Source organism: Rhinopithecus roxellana, chromosome 7, assembly GCF_007565055.1.
Source record: "Rhinopithecus roxellana isolate Shanxi Qingling chromosome 7, ASM756505v1, whole genome shotgun sequence".
Classification (NCBI taxonomy): domain Eukaryota; kingdom Metazoa; phylum Chordata; class Mammalia; order Primates; family Cercopithecidae; genus Rhinopithecus; species Rhinopithecus roxellana.
The window spans coordinates 118860754-118882371 of NC_044555.1; the positions used below are offsets into that span (position 1 = coordinate 118860754).

At 41.0% G+C, this 21618-nt stretch overlaps 1 protein-coding gene and 1 long non-coding RNA gene across 4 annotated transcripts in view; one reads left to right on the forward strand and one right to left on the reverse strand.

Moving 5' to 3' along the window:
* The window catches only part of TENM1 (teneurin transmembrane protein 1), a 657629-nt gene that overhangs the window by 17494 nt on the left and 618517 nt on the right, over positions 1 to 21618 (reverse strand). For all 3 annotated transcript variants that reach the window (XM_030934095.1, XM_030934096.1, XM_030934094.1), the window contains 2 exons: positions 13177 to 13349; positions 11872 to 12107 (listed from right to left, as the gene is read on the reverse strand). In XM_030934095.1, the coding sequence (XP_030789955.1) occupies positions 11872 to 12107; positions 13177 to 13349 (409 nt within the window). The remainder of the gene's footprint in view (positions 1 to 11871; positions 12108 to 13176; positions 13350 to 21618) is intronic.
* The window catches only part of LOC115898689, a 40339-nt gene that overhangs the window by 12485 nt on the left and 6236 nt on the right, over positions 1 to 21618 (forward strand). The window contains exons 2-3 of the long non-coding RNA XR_004058370.1: positions 15536 to 15646; positions 16489 to 16758. This is a non-coding gene — a long non-coding RNA (uncharacterized LOC115898689). The remainder of the gene's footprint in view (positions 1 to 15535; positions 15647 to 16488; positions 16759 to 21618) is intronic.

The window sequence follows — 21618 nt, forward strand, 5'->3', positions numbered from 1 at the left end:
CTTCTGCTTTGGGTAGCTGATTACAACACAATCACTTAGAAAATGCAATCCTCAACTGTTTTGTTGTGTGTATGTTTCAGAAAAAAAGGTGTTGTTCTTGATTTTAGTCATTAAGAGGTTCAGTCCCTACTGGCCAGTGCACTGAAGAAGGCCCTGTGGAAGAGGGGAGCTTTGAAAAAGGGGTAGGTGGAAAGTGCAGGGAAGGAATTTTAAAATTTATTTTATTTTAGCTTAGTTCAGTTTAGTTAAGTTTTAGTTTTAGTGGGTTTTGTGTTTTGTTGTGTTAAAACTTTTTATTTTTAAATAGTCTGACTCACAAGAAGTTGCAAAAATGGTAGAGGTGCTGTGTCCCCTTCACCCAGCTTTTAGGAGACAGACTTCTGATTTGGGTGGAGAGAGTCCTACTGTATCTGGCAGGAACAAAAACAAGAATGAAAAAGGAGAGCCTTTGAGGAGTCTAAGTAGCAGTGAACTGTAGTCAGGAGACATTTAAACTAGCTACTTGTCTGTTCACCCATCATTTCTTCTATCTGGGCTTTAGTTGTCTTATCTGTGAAACAAGAGTGTTGTTACCATTTTACACCACAAACTTGTGCTAAGAATTAAATGAGATTACATATACAGGTACTTGGTAAACTGTGAAATAACACTAGTAATTGTTATTTTTATAACATAACTATTACTTTTCTCATTTTATTTAGGCTTGTGAATAGGACCACATTTCAGATTCCAAGGTGATTGTAGCTTAGTGTACTAGATTTATATCTGTCAGAGTTGTCAACATGATCCTGAATGAAATGTTAAATATCTTGTTAATGAAGGGGAGGAGTGAAACTCACATTACGATTTGACTACATTAATCATAGTCATATTAAACTGATTCACTAGCTACTCAACTAAACTTGATGCTAATTTTAACTTTTGTGGTCAAGGATCTGTTTAACTATCTGAAAGCTATGCAATGTATCCCAAGAAAAGTGCACATAAAATGCATATATAACATTTTAAAAATATACTCTTAGGGGGCTTTGAACCTTTCTGAAAAACCCAAACATAAAACCTTTTCAGGTCTCAGGAATTCAAGATCAACATCCTAGTTCAAAAAGAGTTTTGATCTTAGAGGTCTGGATGGCTGCAAAGCTAATGCTCTCATACCAGACTCTGGTCTTCCTTTGTTCAGAATCTTGTGCTCTTTGCTTTAAAAAGTAACCTTTCCCCCCCACCCCCAATTATAAAAGTGATAACTTTTTCATGGCAGAAAAATTAGAAATATAGAAATGCACAAAGGATATAATTACATGTAATCCCACCATCCAATGAAAATCACTGTTAACACTTCACTGCATTTCATTTCATTTATCTTACTTTTTTGGCATAATCTGTGCATACATTCAAAACATACAACTAGGATTGTATTTAAAGTTTTGTGTCCTACTTTTATAGCTAATGTTTTATCTTTAGCATTCCCTGTGTTATTCAATATTCTTAAAATATACCTTTTAATGGTTTCATGTCTTACTACATGATAAACACTTATTTATCTATTCTCCCAAATAGAAATCAGAGTTTTTGTTTTTTTCTTTCATATCACATGTTTTGCTGAACATTTTTATAAATAAATATTTCCATAATACAGAGCCTGATGAGTGAAATTACTGGGTCAAATGAGACATATTAAAAGACCCCTGAGGCAACCTGAGAGATTACTTTATAGTGCACAGAGGTTGTACAAATTCATACTCCCATTAGCTAGTAGTGGGAGAGGTTATCTCATTCCATCCTTACTAGCATTGAGTATTATCAGTTAGTTAACTTTTCCCAATACTAGAGTGGGAAAATGATACACTGCTGTGGCTTAAATTTGCATTTATTTGATTACTAGTGAGGCTGAACACTTTTTAACATCTATTGGCCACATGTGTATCTTCTATAAATTGTCTGCTCATGACATTTGCCCATTTTTCTATTGGGGTATGACACTTTGCTTTTCTTTTTTTTTTTTTTGAGACGGAGTCTCGCTCTGCCACCCAGGCTGGAGTGAAGTGGCCAGATCTCAGCTCACTGCAAGCTCCGCCTCCCGGGTTTACGCCATTCTCCTGCCTCAGCCTCCCGAGTAGCTGGGACTACAGGCGCCCGCCACCTCGCCCAGCTAGTTTTTTGTATTTTTTTAGTAGAGACCGGGTTTCACCGTGTTAGCCAGGATGGTCTCGATCTCCTGGCCTCGTGATCCGCCCGCCTCGGCCTCCCAAAGTGCTGGGATTACAGGCTTGAGCCACCGCACCCGGCGACACTTTGCTTTTTAAACCTCTTTTGGTTTCAGTTTCTTCATTGGTCAGCTGGGGCTAATGATATTTGCCCTTAATTTGAACTTCTGAATAAAAAAAAAAGAAGACCTATCAAATGTTCCATGCCATGATTTGCATCCAGAAGACTAGTGATTAGATGCTTAAATTTTCTGGGGGCAAGTGCTGTTTGTGTCAGGGGTAGGTTTAATTCAGGGAGTACAACCACAAATTGGGACTCTTGACTCTTTATACCATCTGTGGCCAATGGATGTAGTGTTGTCTTGCATAAATATACAGCCACCTGTTGTTATGTGCTTATGTGTTGTTATGTGCACCTAAAAGGTGATAAGAAAAGCACATATTTCCTGTCTTTTGATACAACGGGCTTGGAAGACTATAGGAAACCAGGTGTTCTTTCTTGAACTACCCTTCCTGTGGTTTTACAGCCACATATCTCCAACTGTAATACTGTTCATTTACAATAGCTGTAAAATATCCATGTACTCCCAGAGACGGTTGTAAGTGTTGCAATTTATGCTATAATGATAGTTAAAGAGCCAAAGTAACAAGTGATTTCCAGTTCAACTAAATTTGTGGTTTCATTTGTCTGATAGATTAAGTTTACTACTCAAGAACACATTTCTTTATAAAGTCATTATAGCTACATAAGCGGGGATCACTGTTTAAAATCCACCACAAAGCAAGCAGAGGACAATTCTGCCTAATCTTCTTTCTCTGCCTGTCAAGACGTCTGCTGCTGTGCTTCTCTGTTTATGGAAAATGCACTCTGATATTCCAGTGCTGCTGAAACACTAGTTTCAAAGTCAGGTTTGGAAGTTAATGTAAAATTCAGCTAAGAGCTAAAAAAGAGTGAAGGGACTGAAGATGTCACAGGTTCCTTTCTGAGTCTCCTGGGGAAACCATGTGTGAAAAGACTGGCAAAGAGAGTGCTTTTCCAGCTGAGCTCTCTCAACCTCCTTTTTTCTTTGTTTAATCTTTTTCGAGCCGGAGTTTTGCTCTTGTTGCCCAGGTTGGAGTGCAATGGCACTATCTCGGTTCACTGCAACCTCCACTTCCCAGTTCAAGCGATTCTCCTGCCTCAGCCTCCCGAGTAGCTGGGATTACAGGTGCCCGCCACCATGCCCAGCTAATTTTTTTTTTATTTTTAGTAGAGACAAGGTTTCGCCATGTTGGCCAGGCTGGTCTCGAACTCCTGACCTCAGGCAATCCACCCATCTCACCCCCGCAAAGTGCTGGGATTACAGGCATGAGCCACCACGCCTGGCCTCCAACCTCCTTCTTGAGTACTCATGTGCCACCAGACTCTATGATAGGAATAAGAACTAGGCTGAACACTACCGACTACTGGGGTGGTGGGCAAGGCTGAGAAAGCTCCACATTCATACAAGTGCTTTCCTGAAAGATGATAGCGCTTGACCTAAGTGTGGACCATCAATCTTTATTTCCACTCTTGTTTCAGTATTCAATCTACACTAATCCTTTCCCTGGAAAAGAGAAGGAGGAAAAAAAAAAGACTGAAATTTGGGAATAGCTCCAAGTTAAAAAGGGTATCTTTGGACAGCTGTGCATTGAACAAAACCTTTGAGTTTGGCAACTGACAAGCTACATGGTGTGGTAAGAAAACTGTTTGGTAATAGGTTTTTAATAAGGAAAGATGGATCTATGCTGTAATGCATCCTTTGGTTTCCCTTAGTTTTTTTTTCAGCTATACTAGGAGACAGGCTTGATTATTGTTCATCCTAGGACCAGAGAGGAAAGAGGAAAGAGTGTGCTCTGGAGAACCATGAATAGTGTTGCTGGCAGAAATGAAAGGGCCTGTGAAAAGAGGGTATATGGGGAAAAGCAAAGCCCTTTCCTGCTCTTTCTGAGGACTTTGTGTTCTAATTGTTCAAGAGAAAATCCTTTCAACCCTTCTGATTTGAAAGTCATTCCGTTAGAAGAATAACATTGTACTAGGTTGATCTAAAGGCAATTGGTGATATTTAGCTGTTTTTGACCTACACAAAGGGCAATTTGCTGTGGTTCAACTGACTACACACTCGCATACCCACACCTGTGAATGTGCTGAACTCTGAGCTATGATCACTGCAGTTGATTTTCTCCCCTCCTTAAGGAGAAGGCTGAATTTTCAAGGACACTGTCTAGCATTTTAACTCACTAGACAACTGTGTTACTTGTTTAATTTTTGCTGAAAACTTGGAAGGTGAATGAGTGAGATGGGCCAAATAGCCATGTCAGAGTTTGGAATATCCTGCATTTAATTTTTGTTTTTGTTTTTGAGAAGGAGTCTCGCTCTGTCGCCCAGGCTGGAGTGCAATGGTGCGATCTTGGCTCACCGCAACCTCCGCCTCCCGGGTTCAAGGGATTCTCCTGCCTCAGCCTCCCAAGTAGCTGGGATTACAGGCACCTGCCACCATGCCCGGTTAATTTTTGTATTTTTAGTAGAGACGGGGTTTCACCATGTTGGCCAGGCTTGTCTTGAAGTGACCCAGTGATCCACCCGCCTTGGCCTCCCAAAGTTCTGGGATTACAGGCATGAGCCACCGTGCCTGGCCTCCTGCATTTAATTTTTATGAAGTTGTGAGAATGGATAGAAAAGTCACAGTTGGGGCCGGGCACGGTGGCTCACGAGGTCAGGAGATTGAGACCATCCTGGCTAATGTGGTGAAACCCCGTCTCTACTAAAAATACAAAAATTTAGCCGGGCATGGTGGCGGGCGCCTGAAGTCCCAGCTACTTGGGAGGCTGAGGCAGGAGAATGGCACGAACCTGAGAGGCGGAGCTTGTGGTGAGTCGAGATTGCACTACGGCCCTCCAGCCTGGTCGACAGAGTGAGACTCTGTCTCAAAAAAAAAAAAAAAAAAAAAAAAAAAAAGAAAAAGAGAAAAAAGAAAAGTCACAGTTGATCTTAAAAAGTACCACATGCTACTTTACTCTCACTAGGTTTAAGGTAATTAGTATTTGATTTTTAGAGATCAATCACTACATTAATTCCACAGATTTTTTTTTATTGGTATCTCTTGGTAGACAATCAAAATCTTACTTAAGCCTACTTTTATTTCACAGAGATGCCTACCAATGAACAGGGCATATATTCAGTATTAGCATCAGCCTCTAATATTTTACCTGGAATTCCCATTTTTTTCTTTCTTTTTCAAAGATGACTAAACTTACTTTTTAAAATAGATGGAATAAATGTATAATTTCTCTAGACATTTTATTCTTTAAAAATTATTTCATATTTAACAAGAATCATTGTATGACATTTATGCAGGATTTTCAATTGTTTGTTTACATAGTGGTAGATTTCTAGATAAGAAAAGTTTATATCACATCATCATAATGTTTGATACAAAACTGCTTGAGTTAGAAGGAACCCTTCTGTTCACTCTTACCCAACTACCCACTGTAACTTACAATCACATACAACTAGTTGTTTCTAATTATTTTGAAGAATTTGATTCAATAATGTAATTTTTTAACTACCAAGACACTCCCTTTACTTTGCCAACATATAGAACCTTATCACCAGAAGGGACCTTAGGAAATGGTCTTTTGAGCCAGACTGCCTGAGTTCAAATCCTGTGATCTCTGCTTACTAGCTGTGTGACCTCTCTGTGCCTCAGTTTCTTCATCTGTAAAATGGGAATGATAATGATAAACCCATCTGACAAGGTGTTATAAATAGTAAATGAGTTAATATGTGGCTGTATACATGGTAAGGCTTTAAGGAATGCTAATTGCTGTTGTTATGGTTCATACTACCGCTAATAATAGAATGCACCATCCATGTCCCTCTTTCTATAGACGAGAAAAGTGCAAAATTATGGGCATACCAGTTCTTCCTCAAAATCATACTCATTTTTCTCACCCAACTTTGGCCATGTTATTTACCTTGGACCTTTTTTTCTCTAAGCTAATTTGCCCTTGCTTGAATACTTTGCTGTTGACCAATTCATCTGTGTAATCATACAACAGATATTTAAATTTTTTATACCAAATAATTAATGCTCATATATAGGTGAAATGGTGTATGAAATAATTCTTTCTTTCTAGTTATCTTAGTAAGGTTGATCCAAGATTAACAAAAATAGGCCAGGCGTGGTGACTCATGCCTGAAGTCCCAGCACTTTAGGAGGCTGAGGTGGGCAGATAGCTTGAGTACAGGAGTTCAAGAACAGTCTGGGCAACATGGCAAGACCCCGTCTTCACAAAAAACAAAACAAAAACAAAAACAAAACACACAAAAAACAAAAACAAACAAAAACAAAAAACACACAAAAAACAAAAACAAACAAACAAACAAACAAACAAACAAAAAACCCCCAAAATTAGCCTAGCATGGTGCCATGCACCTGTAGTCCCAGCTACTCAGGAGACTGAGGTGGGAGATTCGCTCGAGCCCAGGAGTTAGAGGCTGCAGTGAGCCAAGATCGTACCACTGCGCTCCAGTCTGGGAGACAAAAAACAAAAACAAAAAGAAAAACACAACCAAATATAGCAGGTTCTATGATTTGGAAGCCCCAAGAATTCCTGGACCCCCAAAATCAATACTGCCCAGTAGCCTTGACATGGGAAATCTCCTGTCTGCAGGGGGATCCTTAGGGGGAAAAGCACTGTTACTTGACTGAAAACTGCAGATATATTTTTAAATAGATTAATCTGATTAATCTATCTCCAGTCAGACTCCCTATCTAAATTTTCACAAAATAAATGCTTCCACCAAACCTGAGGAGAAGGAAGTTAAAATAGTGTTAAGTGAATGAAAATCTAACTCTGAGCACCCTGTAGCTGAGGACCAAGGCAATTTCTGAGAATAGAGGGAGAGGCCAGAGCCTCTTGGCTGCCCCCACCAATTCCCCATCATTTATCAGCCTGAGACCCTGTGTTCAACTGAGCTTGTTTCTCCTTCTCAGCTCACATCTGAACACATATGTTTCATTTAAAAACCAACCTATCCTATTCTCAGTTATCTTTGAGTAGAGGAAAAAGTAAATTGTGAGAGTTTTAGATAAGTCCTTGCTTCATTTCACTTGTAAACACATAATAATCCTACTTGATTTTATAATTTAGGTCATAAAGTGCTAAGCCCCCTCCATTGTTTTTCTTTTAATAAAGGAGGCTGCAGTTCAGGGATTTTGCTATAACCTTACAGCTCAGTCTACAAAATCTTATAAACAGCTCTGGGATCCAAAGCTGGGATAAATCTCATATGACAGCATTATTATCCATGGACATAGCAAGGTACAAACTGGATGTAGTTCCTAAACCAGTATGCTTTTGGTGAATGCCCAATTCTCTTACAATTGCCTCTATTGTTATCTGCACTCTAATTTCTCTATTGTCCAGGGAAATGTATTTATGGGGACAGATTGATGCAGCAGATGAGCAGATACATGGACTAGATGCAAAAGTGCTTTGCAAGAAGGAAGATGAGTCAAACACAACTCAGGTTGGGGGGGAATGGATTTTTTAAATAAATGAAATTTCAGGATGTTAATGTGACCTATTTCACTTAATGGAGCTGGTGAAGGATGGCTCAGAGGTAACAAATCCCTTGCCTGCTCAGGCTGAGCAGGGTATCATGTTTTCCAACAGTTTGCCTCCCTCACCTTGAAAGGGATCCTGACTTTGTATGAAAAAAAAATCACTGATTATTCTCCAAAGATAGGTCTATCCTTTTCTGACTTTTTTTTCTTTCCAGCTAAAAGGTCTGGGGGAGGTGTGATCAGCAGCTTTTGGGAACATTTGACATCTATCATCTTACCAAATGGGCCTTTAAATGAACCTGTCATTTTGTCCTTGAACAATTAATGCTTTATGGCCTGCACACTTGCAAATTACAACCACAATTTTGTGTGGGTTTTCAAAAGGGAGCCCAATTTCCCACAGTACAGAAGGGGTTTCTATGTTGTATGACTTGGAAATTCTGTCTCAATAGCTCTGATAGTTCCACCTGCCCTCACTCTGAAATGACAGCTTCACTAGAAGAAATAAATGATTCAGTCCAAGGCATTGAGGAACTTGAGAGCATCAGAGAAGCTTATTCTTTGTATGCTTACAAATGGGTCATTGCATATTTTGGTCCAAGAAGACAGAAAATTGTCATCAGCTTGTCCCTTGAAAAGCTACCAGAAATGAAGGGACACCATCTCGGAAATAATAACATCAGTGGGGAAAGAGAATTTACTTTGTCAAAATTGGATTCACATGTCCCTTTTGGGAGCATATTCATTTCATTAAATTGGAAATGCCAAATCTGGGGAAATCGAGGCACCAGCATAAACAAAAATCACTAGGAATGGGGAGAGCAGGTAAAAATTAACCAGTTAAGCAACCTCCTTCCTCTTTTTGCCTGCTTCATGCTTTTCCTGCCTGGAAGCCAGCCAGTTGTCCTGTGCCTCCCACACTTGCCAGTATATTAGAGTCGATTATTTGTCTCTTTTTGTCAGCATTGAAATGAGGAGTCAGGCCCTTCCAAGGTAGCTCCACTGAGTGAGGCAATGATTTATAGATTAATTATTTTAAGGAACAAGGCAGCACAGTGTGATGCAGTAGAAAGAGTGCCATGCTAGGTGAGGACCTGCATTTCAGCCCTGGCTCTGATCCTTAATAGCTGGTTGACTTTGGGCAAATCACTTAACCTATCTGGGCCCTGGTCTCCTTATCTGTAAATTGAAAGTAACAGTTGATGGCTGTGGTGATCAAATAAAATCCTGGCTATGAAACCATTTTGTTCACTCTGAGGCATGAAACATACGTAAATGATTGTTATTGTTATTAGACTTCTAGGGGCACGCATGGTAACACCACCTGACCAATAAGGGGCCTCGTTTTTCAGTCACAGGACCTCAGGGAGTAGCCTAGAAGTGATAGAGAGAAGAAGGCCTTGAATTTGTTGCCCTTATAATCCAGTCCACAAATCTGCTCAACTCTGCCACAGGATCGGAAATGGGTCACATTATAATTAGTACTAACTAAACACTTTACTTCTTAACACTAATGAGTTCCCAAATGTTTTATGACCATTAGTTTCTCAGCATTAAGAACAATTTGGGATATGGGTTGTAAATTACAGTTTATAGTTTCTCTCCATTATCTGTGCATATGGAGGACAGAAAACAGGATGGGTTGTTCTAGAAAATGGAAACTACCAAGGTCACATAATATAGGATGAGTTATCCTAAAGAATGAAAAATCCCAAAGTCACATAGTATATGATTTGGTTCAGAAAGTTTTATTGAGGCTATAAGCTGGGAGAGGCACTAAGAAATCACATATCCAATACAATTTTTCTGTGATGAGTCTGTGAGATCGATAAGCCACATGTAAATAATTCTTACTTTCTCTAGAGGTACACTTTTATTTTGCAGGTGAAAAAAAATTGAAGGCATTTCTTAAACCATTTGTAAAATAGGGTATCAAGGCCAGATTCTCTAACTTCCCCATCCAGGGTTCTACCCAGGAGGTCCTATTTCTCAAAGAATTCCGATAGAAATCTTTACTGCTACCCATGCAGAGGTTTGACTATTTGGATTGGTTTCACTTCTCCATTCAGTGGCATAGCTGGTAAACATTCCGTTAAAAACTTGTCAATAGAATCGAAACATAAAAATTGACTTGTGCACATAAAAAACTTCGGTAGCTTTTACAAACAAACAAACAAAACCAAACAAAAATAACCACCCACTAAAGTCTGTGACTGTGTGTCACCAATAGAACTGATTGAAAAGTGAGCACTGGCTGGGCGCAGTGGTTCATGCCTGTAATCCCAGCACTTTGGGAGGCCGAGGTGGGTGGATCATGAGGTCAGGAGATCGAGACCATCCTGGCTAACACGGTGAAACCCTATCTCTACTGAAAATACAAAAAGAAATTAGCTGGGCGTGATGGTGGGTGCCTGTAGTCCCAGCTACCTGGGAGGCTGAGGCAGGAGAATGGTGTGAACCTGGGAGGTGGAGCTTGCAGTGAGCCGAGATTGCGCCACTGCACTCCAGCCTGGGAGACAGAGCGAGACTCCATATCAAACAGAAAAAAAAAAAAAAAAAAAAAGGAAAAAGAAAAGTGAGCACTGCTGTAAATTATTTTGTTCATATCAAGCCATATGACTGGTTTGACTGCCTGTCTCTGGAATTGGGTGGTTGTTTGGTGGTTGCACTTCCACAACCTTAAGGTTACCAAATTTTTACTGTGAGTAAAGAAAATGTAAATGTTAGGTATGAGTTCTAAATTTCTTTTCAAAGAATGAATATGTCAGTATGTTCAATTCTTTGCCTTCTACTTTTAAACATAACTTCCTCCTAAAGCAACCTTTTTCAATTACCTACTCCACCCTGACTCATTCCGATTACCTGCTCCACTCTAACTCATTCTGATCACCTGCTCCACCCTAATTCATTCACATTCCCTGCTATCTGCTCTGCCCTGACTCCCCCCAAAACACTCACCCCGTCATTCTCTTTAAATTAGCCAATCGGAATTAGTTTAGTCTGTGTGGTCTAACCCTAGTCAATAGGGGAATGACACAGCAGCACGTGCGTCAGGGATAAGAACCCCTTCCCCTCCCTTGTCCAAGTGTGTGCTCACAATTGCTCTATCTGTAAGGGGGCACCCTTCTATAGAAGTAACTTGCCTTGCTGAGAATTAAAAAGAAAATTTTATATTCGACCGCTATTCCTTTTGCTGCACCGAAACTTTATATATACCATAAACCTTCCCGGTATGTCAGGCGTGACACAGGTGGTGAAAACAGATCTGGCCTCAATAGTGAGTGATTATTTCCCACAGGCTGGCAGTTGCTCTAGAGCAGATACTGAATGTTACTACATGTAGAAAGTTGGCCACATCATCCTAACACTGGTTAATGTTCAAGAGGAGACAGGTAGACAAAGTGCTATGGCGATTGTAGGCTTTGTGTGCTGCAGAAAAGCTGACTGAGGTCTCTTGGTTAACTCTGGTGAACTGTGCTTGGTAAGGACTTTAAAACTCCCTAATCTATAACTTCCTCCAGGCAGCTCTGAGAACCTCAGCCCAATCTTAGTACCAGTCCTTTATCCCTCTGGCCCTGGATATGTATTCATGGCAATGCTATAATTCACTGATTTTTCCTTTTAACTTGCCTTTGCCCAAATGTTGCCTTTTGTCTCACATCCTTTTGTGTGTACCTGCGAGGTATTTCCAAAGAGCTACCTGAAAAGCAGGGACCTCGGTCAACTCAGTGAGCCTGATAAGCATCTCCAGGGCATGCTGGGAGGGGTGCTGGAGGGCCTCCTTTGACTAAACACATTTCTTCAGCCAGACTTTCTTGGTGCCTGAAATTGCTACTATTAGAGCACTTTAGCTGGCTAATGACAAAGAAAGCTCCTATTAGAATACTCATTTAAGGATACGGAACCATTATCGGCCATTAGCACCCTCTTTTGAATTAGTATATCATATAAGCCAGTCAGTCACCTAGAAAAGCTTTGGAGAAATGGGACTTCAGTTTAGGGAGGCTCTGCAGTTAAAAAAAAAAAAAAAAAAAAAACTATAAAAGTTCTATATCTTGTATAAACTCAAGCCTTACCCTCAGCCTCCTTTCAAAAGCCGAAACGTTGCCTTTGTTTTGCTCCTTCCTCTGCCGCCACTCGATGAGGTTTGCATTGTGCTCTCCGGGCAATGAGATGTTGCATTTGCCCAGGGTAGGGTTGACTGCCCCTGCCAGGATGTGGGGCTCTGAGCTGAGGCTGATCTCCATTCCGCTGGCAAAAGTGACACGCAGGGAACCATCTGGACTCACCCGATAGGTACTCTGAGTATTTTCTGTAGACAGAAGAGCAAAGGAGGAAGAGGGGGAAGGAAGGGAAGAGCAGGAAGCAGAAAAGAGACAGGTTTAGTTTTAGGAGGCATGTTTGGGAAGGGATAAGTAGGTGGGGTGCTGTGGTCTTAACTGCCTTCTGGGCTAGACTACCGCTCTGACAGGAAAACGTGTTCCCTATCCATTTGTGTCTTGTTATTTTCACAGCTGGAGTATCTGTTTCTTGGATAAAAGACTCTTGTCTAACACTGCAGGCTGTTTTTGTTTTTTTTTTTTTTTTCTTTTTTCATTTTTAAAGAATTCCCTCCCTCACTGACTTGTTGGATCAGCCTCCTCAGTTTGACATGCTGGGAGCTAGAATGAGAAGAGTATGAAGTTCAACTTAGCACCTTACCACCTGGGGCCACCATCACAGTTGCTTACTCCACAAAATACCACTAACAAAAGTTGGGACTATTCCTCTTAGAGTGTCTGGCCTCACCACCTAACAACAGAATGAGGTCTTAATGACAGGGCAGAGAGAAAGCAATTTCTCTTTGTGCACTTCTCCTCTAGCTTCTAAGACATTCCTTCCAAATCCTATCTCCCTTCCTTCCTTTCTTCTTCTGTTCTTCCTTACTTTTCTGTCTTCAAATAGAATGAATTTTTAATTCTCTCATTTCACTTATATTCTTGCTTGGTCTGTATCCTAAGATTTTCCTTTTTCTTCACCCATGTTGGCATTGATCTAGAATGCTAAGCTCAGCTGGAGCCCAGGCTCCAGTTATTTAATATAACCTAGCCAGACCCTGAAAGAGCTTTGCAAACAGCTGGGTGTTGGGAAATGAGTTGATAGCAGAGCAGACTTGGCAGGGATTGAACCTCATGACTCCTACAGAGATGGGCCCAAAGTTGATATGAGAACTTGTAAAAGGTGTGAATTTTGTCTGTGTTTCAACTTCCATAGCTGGAAAACAGGAAGAGTACGTCTTCTCAGCTAGAGGTGTATTCTGTTTACGAATGGTGTACACAGGTTTTAGGGTGGATGTTGAGATAGGGGCTGTTACAGACGGATATCATTGGAAACAATCTTACCTTGTTTTAAAATATATATGGTACTAGTTGCCGTCAAGTTGGTTGACATGAGGACATTTTCGCGGTTGGAAGTATCTAGCTCCACTTTTGTCAGCTTCTCCAGGTCACTGTGGAAGCTGCTGACCTCTCCAGTGGGAAACGTTGCGTTGGTCAGATGTCCCTCGGGGTCATACCTGAGGAATGTAACCAATCCAGCTTTGAAGCCTCTCGGCAGTGATAACAGGCCTTTGCAAAATAAAAATCACTTGGCAGCTAATACCATTTAACTTTGAGTGATAACAAGTATTATTAACCTTGTTCAATAAGAAGAAAAAGGTCAGAGAGATGATTAATCAAACGAAGGTATTTTTTGCAGCTTCTGAATTCTTGATGACTTCCTTGAGCTGTGCTGTTTTACAGAAAAAATATATCTGGTAATGAATCACCAGGGTGGAACACTGATTTATGAATCATGTCCTGCTGTGTGCAATGCTGCAGGGAGGCCTCCGTTTGCAATTTGGGTCGATCCCATGAGATGTGATGGATTACAAAGCCCAGCAGAGGGTGCTGTTGGCAAAGCAAAAGAAGGTACAAAAGGGCCCTCAAAGGCTGAGAAGCCAATATACTGACTTTGCGTTATGATGGGAAAATTATAATTTGCTGCTGTTTAAGTTGCCAAATTTGAAATGAATGAATCATTCTTCCAACAAAATGAACAGGCACAGAGGATAATGGAAACATGTTCATTAAAACATTCTGGAGCCCCCTGATCTTGATTTCACTTAAATTTTAAAAATCTTTTTAGAGTATAGTACTAAACGTTTTGTAATTTGTCTACATGAGTAAGAGACAAAAAAGGGATAATAGGCTATAACCTATATCTAGAAATATAGTCTAGGGAGTTTACTTTTCCAAAAAAAAAAAAAATCAGAATTATTGGCAATCTCACTGTCCTCCAAATGAAAACTGCTTCCCTGAAGGCTTTTGATGTGGAGCTGTTCTTTTATTGCCAGTAGAACCATGAAAAATAAACACTTCATTAAAAGTAAAGACATGCACTTGGAAACCCATTACTGTTTTCTTTTCAAGTTCCAAATTACAAAATATTTAAGCACTTTTATTTGCCTTTTAAAATGTTAAACAATTATATTCTTTTTACCCAAAATGAGCAGGATTCAGCCTGGACAGAATGGTAGAGACTGGCTGTACTAATCCCTCCCCCAACAAGTACACAAAGTGGCATAGTAATTCAGTATTAATCCATTATATTCTAAAGAACTCAGCCTGGGTAGTTGCTCAAATTTTAATAACTATACCAGCCTTTGGAAGGCTTGGGAAAAGTGGTTGGACTGTATTTTATAGGACAGACTTGAACTTGAGCCTATATATAATGCCACCTAAAGTTCAGTTCTGCATATACATGGGCGTGTGTGTGTGCACACGTATACACTATCAGTTAAAACAGTCACATATGTGAATAGAATGAGTCAAATAGGTTATTGACATCACAGATATGCCAAGCCTTAAAATTGGGTGTCTCCTTTGTTTAAATGGATTTCAGCCAAAATGGTTGGCACATTGCTACTATGGAGCTAAGGACTCATTATCAAAGAAAGACTGAAGAGTGCTGTTTGCTTCTGGGTTTAATAGCAAAATCCTTCCCTCTGCAAAGACTGCCCATGTCCTGCTTGCTGTGGGGCTCTGTGGCTATGAGAAGCAGGCCGCTGGCAAGAACGGAGCATGGGAAGGCTCGAATACCCACTTTAGCCCCAACCTTGTCTGTTTGGTCTTCCTTCCAGGGGAGGAAAACAATGATATCCAGCCTTTTTAAAAAAAAAATTAATTAATTAATTTTTTTGAGACAGTCTTGCTCTGTCACCCAGGCTGGAGTACAGTGGTGTGATCCTGGCTCACTGCAACCTCCGCCTCCCGGGTTCAAGCAATTCTCACGCCCTAGCCTCCCTGAGTAGCTGGGATTACAAACAAGTACCATCACATCTGGCTAATTTTTGTATTCTTAGTAGAGACGTGTTTTCGCCATATTGGCCAGACTGGTATCGAACTCCTGGCCTCATGTGATTCCCCTGCCTCAGCCTCCCAAAGTGCTGGTATTACAGGCCTGAGCCACCACACCCGGCCCAATGTCCAGCCATTATTCTACCAAGGTAGAGGAGGCAGGAGTTTGCAGGCAGTAGACAGAGGGAAGTTGCTGCATGCCTTTCTTATCAGGGGAACTGTGGCCCCAACAACCTGGATTATGCAGGCACTTCCTCTCTGTTCCACATGAGGCACCAGCAACTTTGCCTCATTGGTTTCCCTTTCCTGATTTCTAAAGGGATTCCTCAACCTTTGGCAAGCTCACTCTTTATCATTCTTCTAGGAAAGCTGATCTTAGATGCTGTGGATGCAGGTTCCACATGGACTTTGCAACTTGGGGGCAGTTTCCTTCAGTCACACAGCCCCTTGTTTTAAAGGAAGATCTCATATAAAGGTAAGATCAGTGGTTGCATCCACTCATCAGAGCAAGATGACAAGATCAGATACCAATTGAGCATGGTATCCATGCATAGGGGTACAAGGGTCAGAATTCCCAATGAACCTTTGCAGTGACCTGTGGCTAAATCTGGTTTCCTAGTCCACCCACCCAAACACCTTTTCAGCTAAGTTACTGGTGTTCTTTGTCCTAAACATTGTAAAGCTTATTTCCAAGAGCACAGGCATATTCCTACATATTTTGTACCCATTCCTACTTTCAATATTGACAGTAGTATATTCAGAGAGGCAAGCTAAAGATTCCTAGATAAGACTGTAATTACCCAGATAGATTTAGCTGGGAGACTGCTTCGTGTATGTGTATGTGTGTTTGTGTATGTGTGCGTACGTGTGTGTGTTTTCTGGTGAAGGAGGCAATGGTGTTGGGAATATTTCCCATGGGCCTGTCCAGTTGTTGGGTAGCTGGAAAGTTATATTGCCTTATTTCCTTTCTGTGGCCAGAGAGGCCAATGAATGTGTACATTTGACTGTAACTCCATGATAAACAGAGCACCCCAACTCCAACACACTCACATACCCCAATTCTGCTAGTCACAGTTAAAGCAATCACATTTGATGGTATCTACAGGGTGGTGTCTCTGATGCTCAATATGGCCTTGAATCAAAACATATAGACCCCACCTCTCTTCTGTTGGGTCATTTCCAAAGGAAGAACAATAGGCAGATGTACACATCAGTGGGTAATTCCTACAACTTTGGAAAGATTGCTCAAAGTGGATAAGAAATAGAGGGAGACTTTGATTTCCTATAGCTTACTTGAGTTTTTTTCCGTCATCACAGGGGAATGCATCTTTCCAGACTGAATGTCGAAGAAACAAGTTTAATCAAAATCTCTTCTGCTGTGTGTTTCCCTTTGGTGCCTTCATCCTTTGGTGCAGAGAGTACAAGCCGATCTGCTCCAACTGATCTCCTCAGGCCACAGCATGGGAGCAAACCCACCCTCTCTGCCTGCAGGGCAGAGCACTCACCTAACCAGGCTGCAAATTATAGCTGGTGAATTGTGCCATCAGGAAATGACAGTTGCCTTCATAGTCATCAGAAGTGGGTTTGGTAAGAGGAGATTTGATATCAAATTGTCCCTTAATGTCCTGATTTTACAGAGTTCCACTGTGATGGTCCCAGAGGGCACCAGCCAGTTAAGTATTGAGTACACTCACCCTTTTCCTCAGCACTGTCATAGGCTGTGTGCATGTGCACTTGAGTGTGTGTGTGTGCATGTGCACACATGTGCACCCCAGTAGAGCAAAGGAAACATTTGTAAAGAAAATTCAGAATCATTCTTGTCCTTGAGAAGCATATAGTTTAGTTGGAGAGATGATATTTACACATGATTAAAAATATATTTGGTCTGGTATTTTCTCATAAGGGATAGCTTGCCCTTTCCTTTGAGGACAATTTAAGCCAGAGTTAAACTGTTGAGAATAAAACTAGAGGCTCCTACATCTTTGCTTTTAAAAAATATTGCAGATAATAGAAGAGAAATTCATTACTTATTCTTTTAAAGGAAATATGAAAGAGTCAGACCTTCTTTACACTTTCATGTCAGAAAGCTGACCAACCTAATAAGAATTCTTTAGGAAATATGAGATTCCTCTTTCCTCACCAATAAATTCCTTTGGCTTCCTATGATTCAGTTCCAAGTCCATAATGCCCTTCTATCTTCATTTGTCCTTCATTCAATAAATATCAGAGTCTTGTGCTAGGGACCAGGGATACAGTGCTGAATGAAATTCACAGTCTAGTAGGGCAGATAAGATATCCACACAAATAACTCTAATGCCAGAATATTGCCATGTATTTCTGTAAAGAAGAAACTGTAGAATCTCAGAAGAGGCAGAGGTCATTTCTGGGCTGAGCAGAATAGGAGGAGGAAGAGCAGAAGCAGGTGGTGTTTGAATCCTAGAAGGTAGGTAGAGATTGGGGAGGGGAAGAAGGCATTCCAAATAGAGGTATGAAGAAAGGCACGCTGACTGATGGGATGTCTACTGGGGGACCAGCATTGCTGGAGCACAAGGTTCCTCTAGGAGGGTAGTGAGAGATAAGGCTTAGACAACAAAGAAGCGTAGACAGTTTTTCAAGGGGATGAAAGGATGATCCAAACAGTGTTTTGGTGGCAATGAGTCTTGGAAGGGGAGACAAGGAGCAGGGAGAACTGTTAGGAGGCTGCAGCCTCAGTTCATATAAGAGAAGATGGTGGTCTGTTGCCTTCGTTAAATATATTGTGATTGCCTATCATTGGGATTTGTCTTCCCCGCTAGACTGTACAATTCTCACATCTTTAGAGGGAGGACACAGTGTCTCATTCATTTTTATATTCTCTGTGTCTGGAACAGAGTAGATTCTCACTCCATGTACTTGTTGAATGAGTATAAATAGGATGCTGCTAGTGAAAAAAAGGATGGGGGTGGATATGACAGCCAATGAGCAGACAGAACCATCGATAGTGCTTCTGGGAGGGCACACTCAGGTTACACAGATGTGCTATGGAGTTCAGCTAAACTTCCCTACCAGCCTTTGTTACTTCTGTTCACTCGCCATCTTTATTTCAGTTCTTCCCAGAAATACCCACGATAATTCTGTTTTACCCACTCTTGATCCTTATTAAGGGCATAAAGCACAAGGAGAAGTGGCTGAGCAAGGGTATCAAGTCTCTATTTCTAAAGATCTGAAGGAATAGTCAACATTTCTATGTTCTTGTTTAATTGAAATCATTCCCCTGCCTGGAGGCATCGGGCTGAACTATACAATGCCTTAGTTTCTTTTCTACTCTGGGATTCTGGAAGGCATTGGAAACATCACATGTGTTTGGAATGACTGATCATTACATAAGCATTTCTGCATGGGAATCACATCCTATCCCCAGGCAAATATCTCACCCAGAGACATGGTTTGTTTACCTTGCCCCCTACCCCTTCTGATCTTATAAGGGAGAAGAGGGAATCTGTCATTAGCCATCCATGATAAAACTGGGCATTTGTAAAACAGTCTAAAAGGTACCCAGAGATATTATGAAGGCTTCTCCAACTTGTCAGTGGGTGGCATTTTTGTTGTTGTGGTGGTTTTTTGTTTTCTTAATGGGAGGAGAGAATGTGTTAATAAAGTCTGGAAACAGAGAATGCAGAAGACCAAGGATCAAGAGATCATGTAAATGGAGAGTCTCCTTTGAGTGGGAGGGCTTCCCACAAAGGGCAAGGGGCCTGAGGAACTGTCAACTCAGAATGGACCAGCAGCAGTGACATGACTGATGCTTTGGCCTTAGTCTGGGACCTTTTCAGTTTAGTGGAGCAGAATCCTTTGCCAGGGAAACAAACAAGGGCAACCTGGCTACTCTTGCAGCCTTGTGGAGAATGGCTTGTCTGCTGTGTGAGTTGCTAGGCCCTTCCCTCAGATCTCAGCTGCTGCATGGTTATTACAATTAGGAGCCCACCCGTGCCGCCTCGGGCCAGTATTCCTGCCTTGACAATCAATTCCTCGTTAGCTGTTTCTCTGTGGTCAGCTTTTCCCCCTGACACTTGGGACACTCATGGGCAGTGATGCATCAAATACTAACACTTGGGGTGTGCAATTTTGATCCTGGTCCAAGTCAAATGGAATTATGAAAATCAGTGAACTATATAAACAACATCACACTACATAATAAAAGTCCATGCACTACCACTACACAAGATGCATTTTAAAATCTCATTTGGATTATCCACTGTTCAGGGTCATCTATGTCATTTTTCCTCGTGATAGTTGCAGATAATAGAAAGTTGAATGGATTACTGACTGGGCTATCTTTACACTGCAGTCTTCCATCCTGCCAAATTGCACTTCTGTTTCTCTCATGCTCATCTCAGAACAGAATTTCTATTTCCACCTTTGCAAACAATTTGTCCCCTTGTCCACACAAAGAAGCCTCCCTTTTACCTCAGGGAATTACTCGAGTTCTTTTAGGAGGGCCTGGTATCAGTGGTATGGCAACCTTCTACCAACCTTAGCACTGCTCTGACCCTGACTAGAAGAGTAGGTCAAATGCTGTGTTCTCCAACTTCAGAAGGACAAGAGAAAACCTGAAAGGTGCTCAGAACTAGCCAAAGCACTAGAGGACAAAAGTGAAAAAAGTCAGATATTGTATCAAGACTGTAGGAAGAATTAGTCACATTATGAAGGCTGGAAAGTTGCTCATTTCTGTTTACAGGCAAGAAGGGACAGGAGCTGTATTTTGTTAAGGACTGCTGTTCAGCACCAGAATAGACTGTGTCAGGAGAAGAGGTACCTTCTCCTTTCAACAGATGCTATTTGACCAAGAGAGTTTCAATATAATTCTGACTGGAGTTAAGAAGGTGGGAGAAAGAACAAATGGTTATTCAGCCTCCCTTTTCATCTCCTGGTGCTACCCTATTCATCTTTTCCTGCTACTTGAGGGAAACTTTCTAGCCCTCTAGATTTTATATGGTCATTCTCGTAAGCCCACATGATTCTCCTTTTTCTGGAAGGCAGTGTGGCAGCAGTGGAAAGAACACTGGAATAGAAGGTCAAGGACCTGACTCTAGATAAGCCAACTAGCATATGAATGGGCAAGTTACTTCCCTATTTTGGGTTTCAGTTTCTTCATTTGTAAAATGACATCTAACGTCTCTTTGTGGCCATAATTTTTTTTTTTATTATTATACTTTAAGTTCTAGGGTACATGTGCACAACGTGCAGGCTTGTTATATATGTATACATGTGCCATGTTGGTGTGCTGCACCCATTAACTCGTCATTTACATATCTCCTAATGCTATCCCTCTCCCCTCCCCCCACCCCACAACAGGCCCCGGTGTGTGATGTTCCCCTTCCTGTGTCCAGGTGTTCTCATTGTTCAATTCCTACCTATGAGTGAGAACATGCAGTGTTTAGTTTTTTGTTCTTGCGATAGTTTGCTGAGAATGATGGTTTCCAGCTTCATCCATGTCCCTACAAAGGACATGAACTCATCCTTTTTTATGGCTGCATAGTATTCCATGGTGTATATGTGGGTGGCCATAAAATTTCATGACCACCCCCATGTGGATGTCTGTGTTCCTCATAGCTTAGTGGCTCGAGATCGGCTACTCAACAATGATATTAGCTGATACCTTTTCACTCACTATTGGCCAAATCCTGGTTACAGGCCTGGGCCCCATTCACCATGAGAATCTTGCCTGCCACACAGTGCCTGCATCAATCTGATGCCAGTGGAAAACAGGCACACAAACTGATATGACAACAAAATTATCTTCTCTCTTCAGCATCATCAATTTCCCCCTCTATATTAGATCATTTTTATCAGTATACAAATATGCTGTTATTTCTCTCACTTAAATAACTGTTCTGTTTACTCTTTTTCTCCTCCAGCTCTAATTTCTCTGCTCCTCTTTACAGCAAAACTTCTCAAAAGAGTTCTTTACTCACTGTCTCAACCTCTCTCCTCCTAGTCATTCTATATTATTATTATTGAGATATAATTCTCACACCATAAAAATCACCTTTTTAAATTGTACAATCCAGTGACCTTCAGTACATTTGCAATGTTGTGCAACCATCACCACCACTTCTAGAACATTTCTATCACCCCCAAAATAAACCCCATATGAATTAACAGTCACCCCCCATTCATTCTTCTCCCCAGCTCTTGGCAACTACTAATCTATTTTCTGTCTTTATGGATTTGCCTCTTCTAGACATCTCATATAAATGGAATCAGAAGGGTCCTTTGTTTCTGGATTATTTCACTGAACATAATGTTTTTGAGGTTCATCCATGTTGTAGCATGTATCAGAACTTCATTTCTTTTTATGGCTGAATACTATTTCATGACATGGTTATATCACATTTTGTTTGCTCACCACTTGATAGGCATTTGAGTTGTTTATATTTCTCAGCTATTATAAATAATGTAGCTATG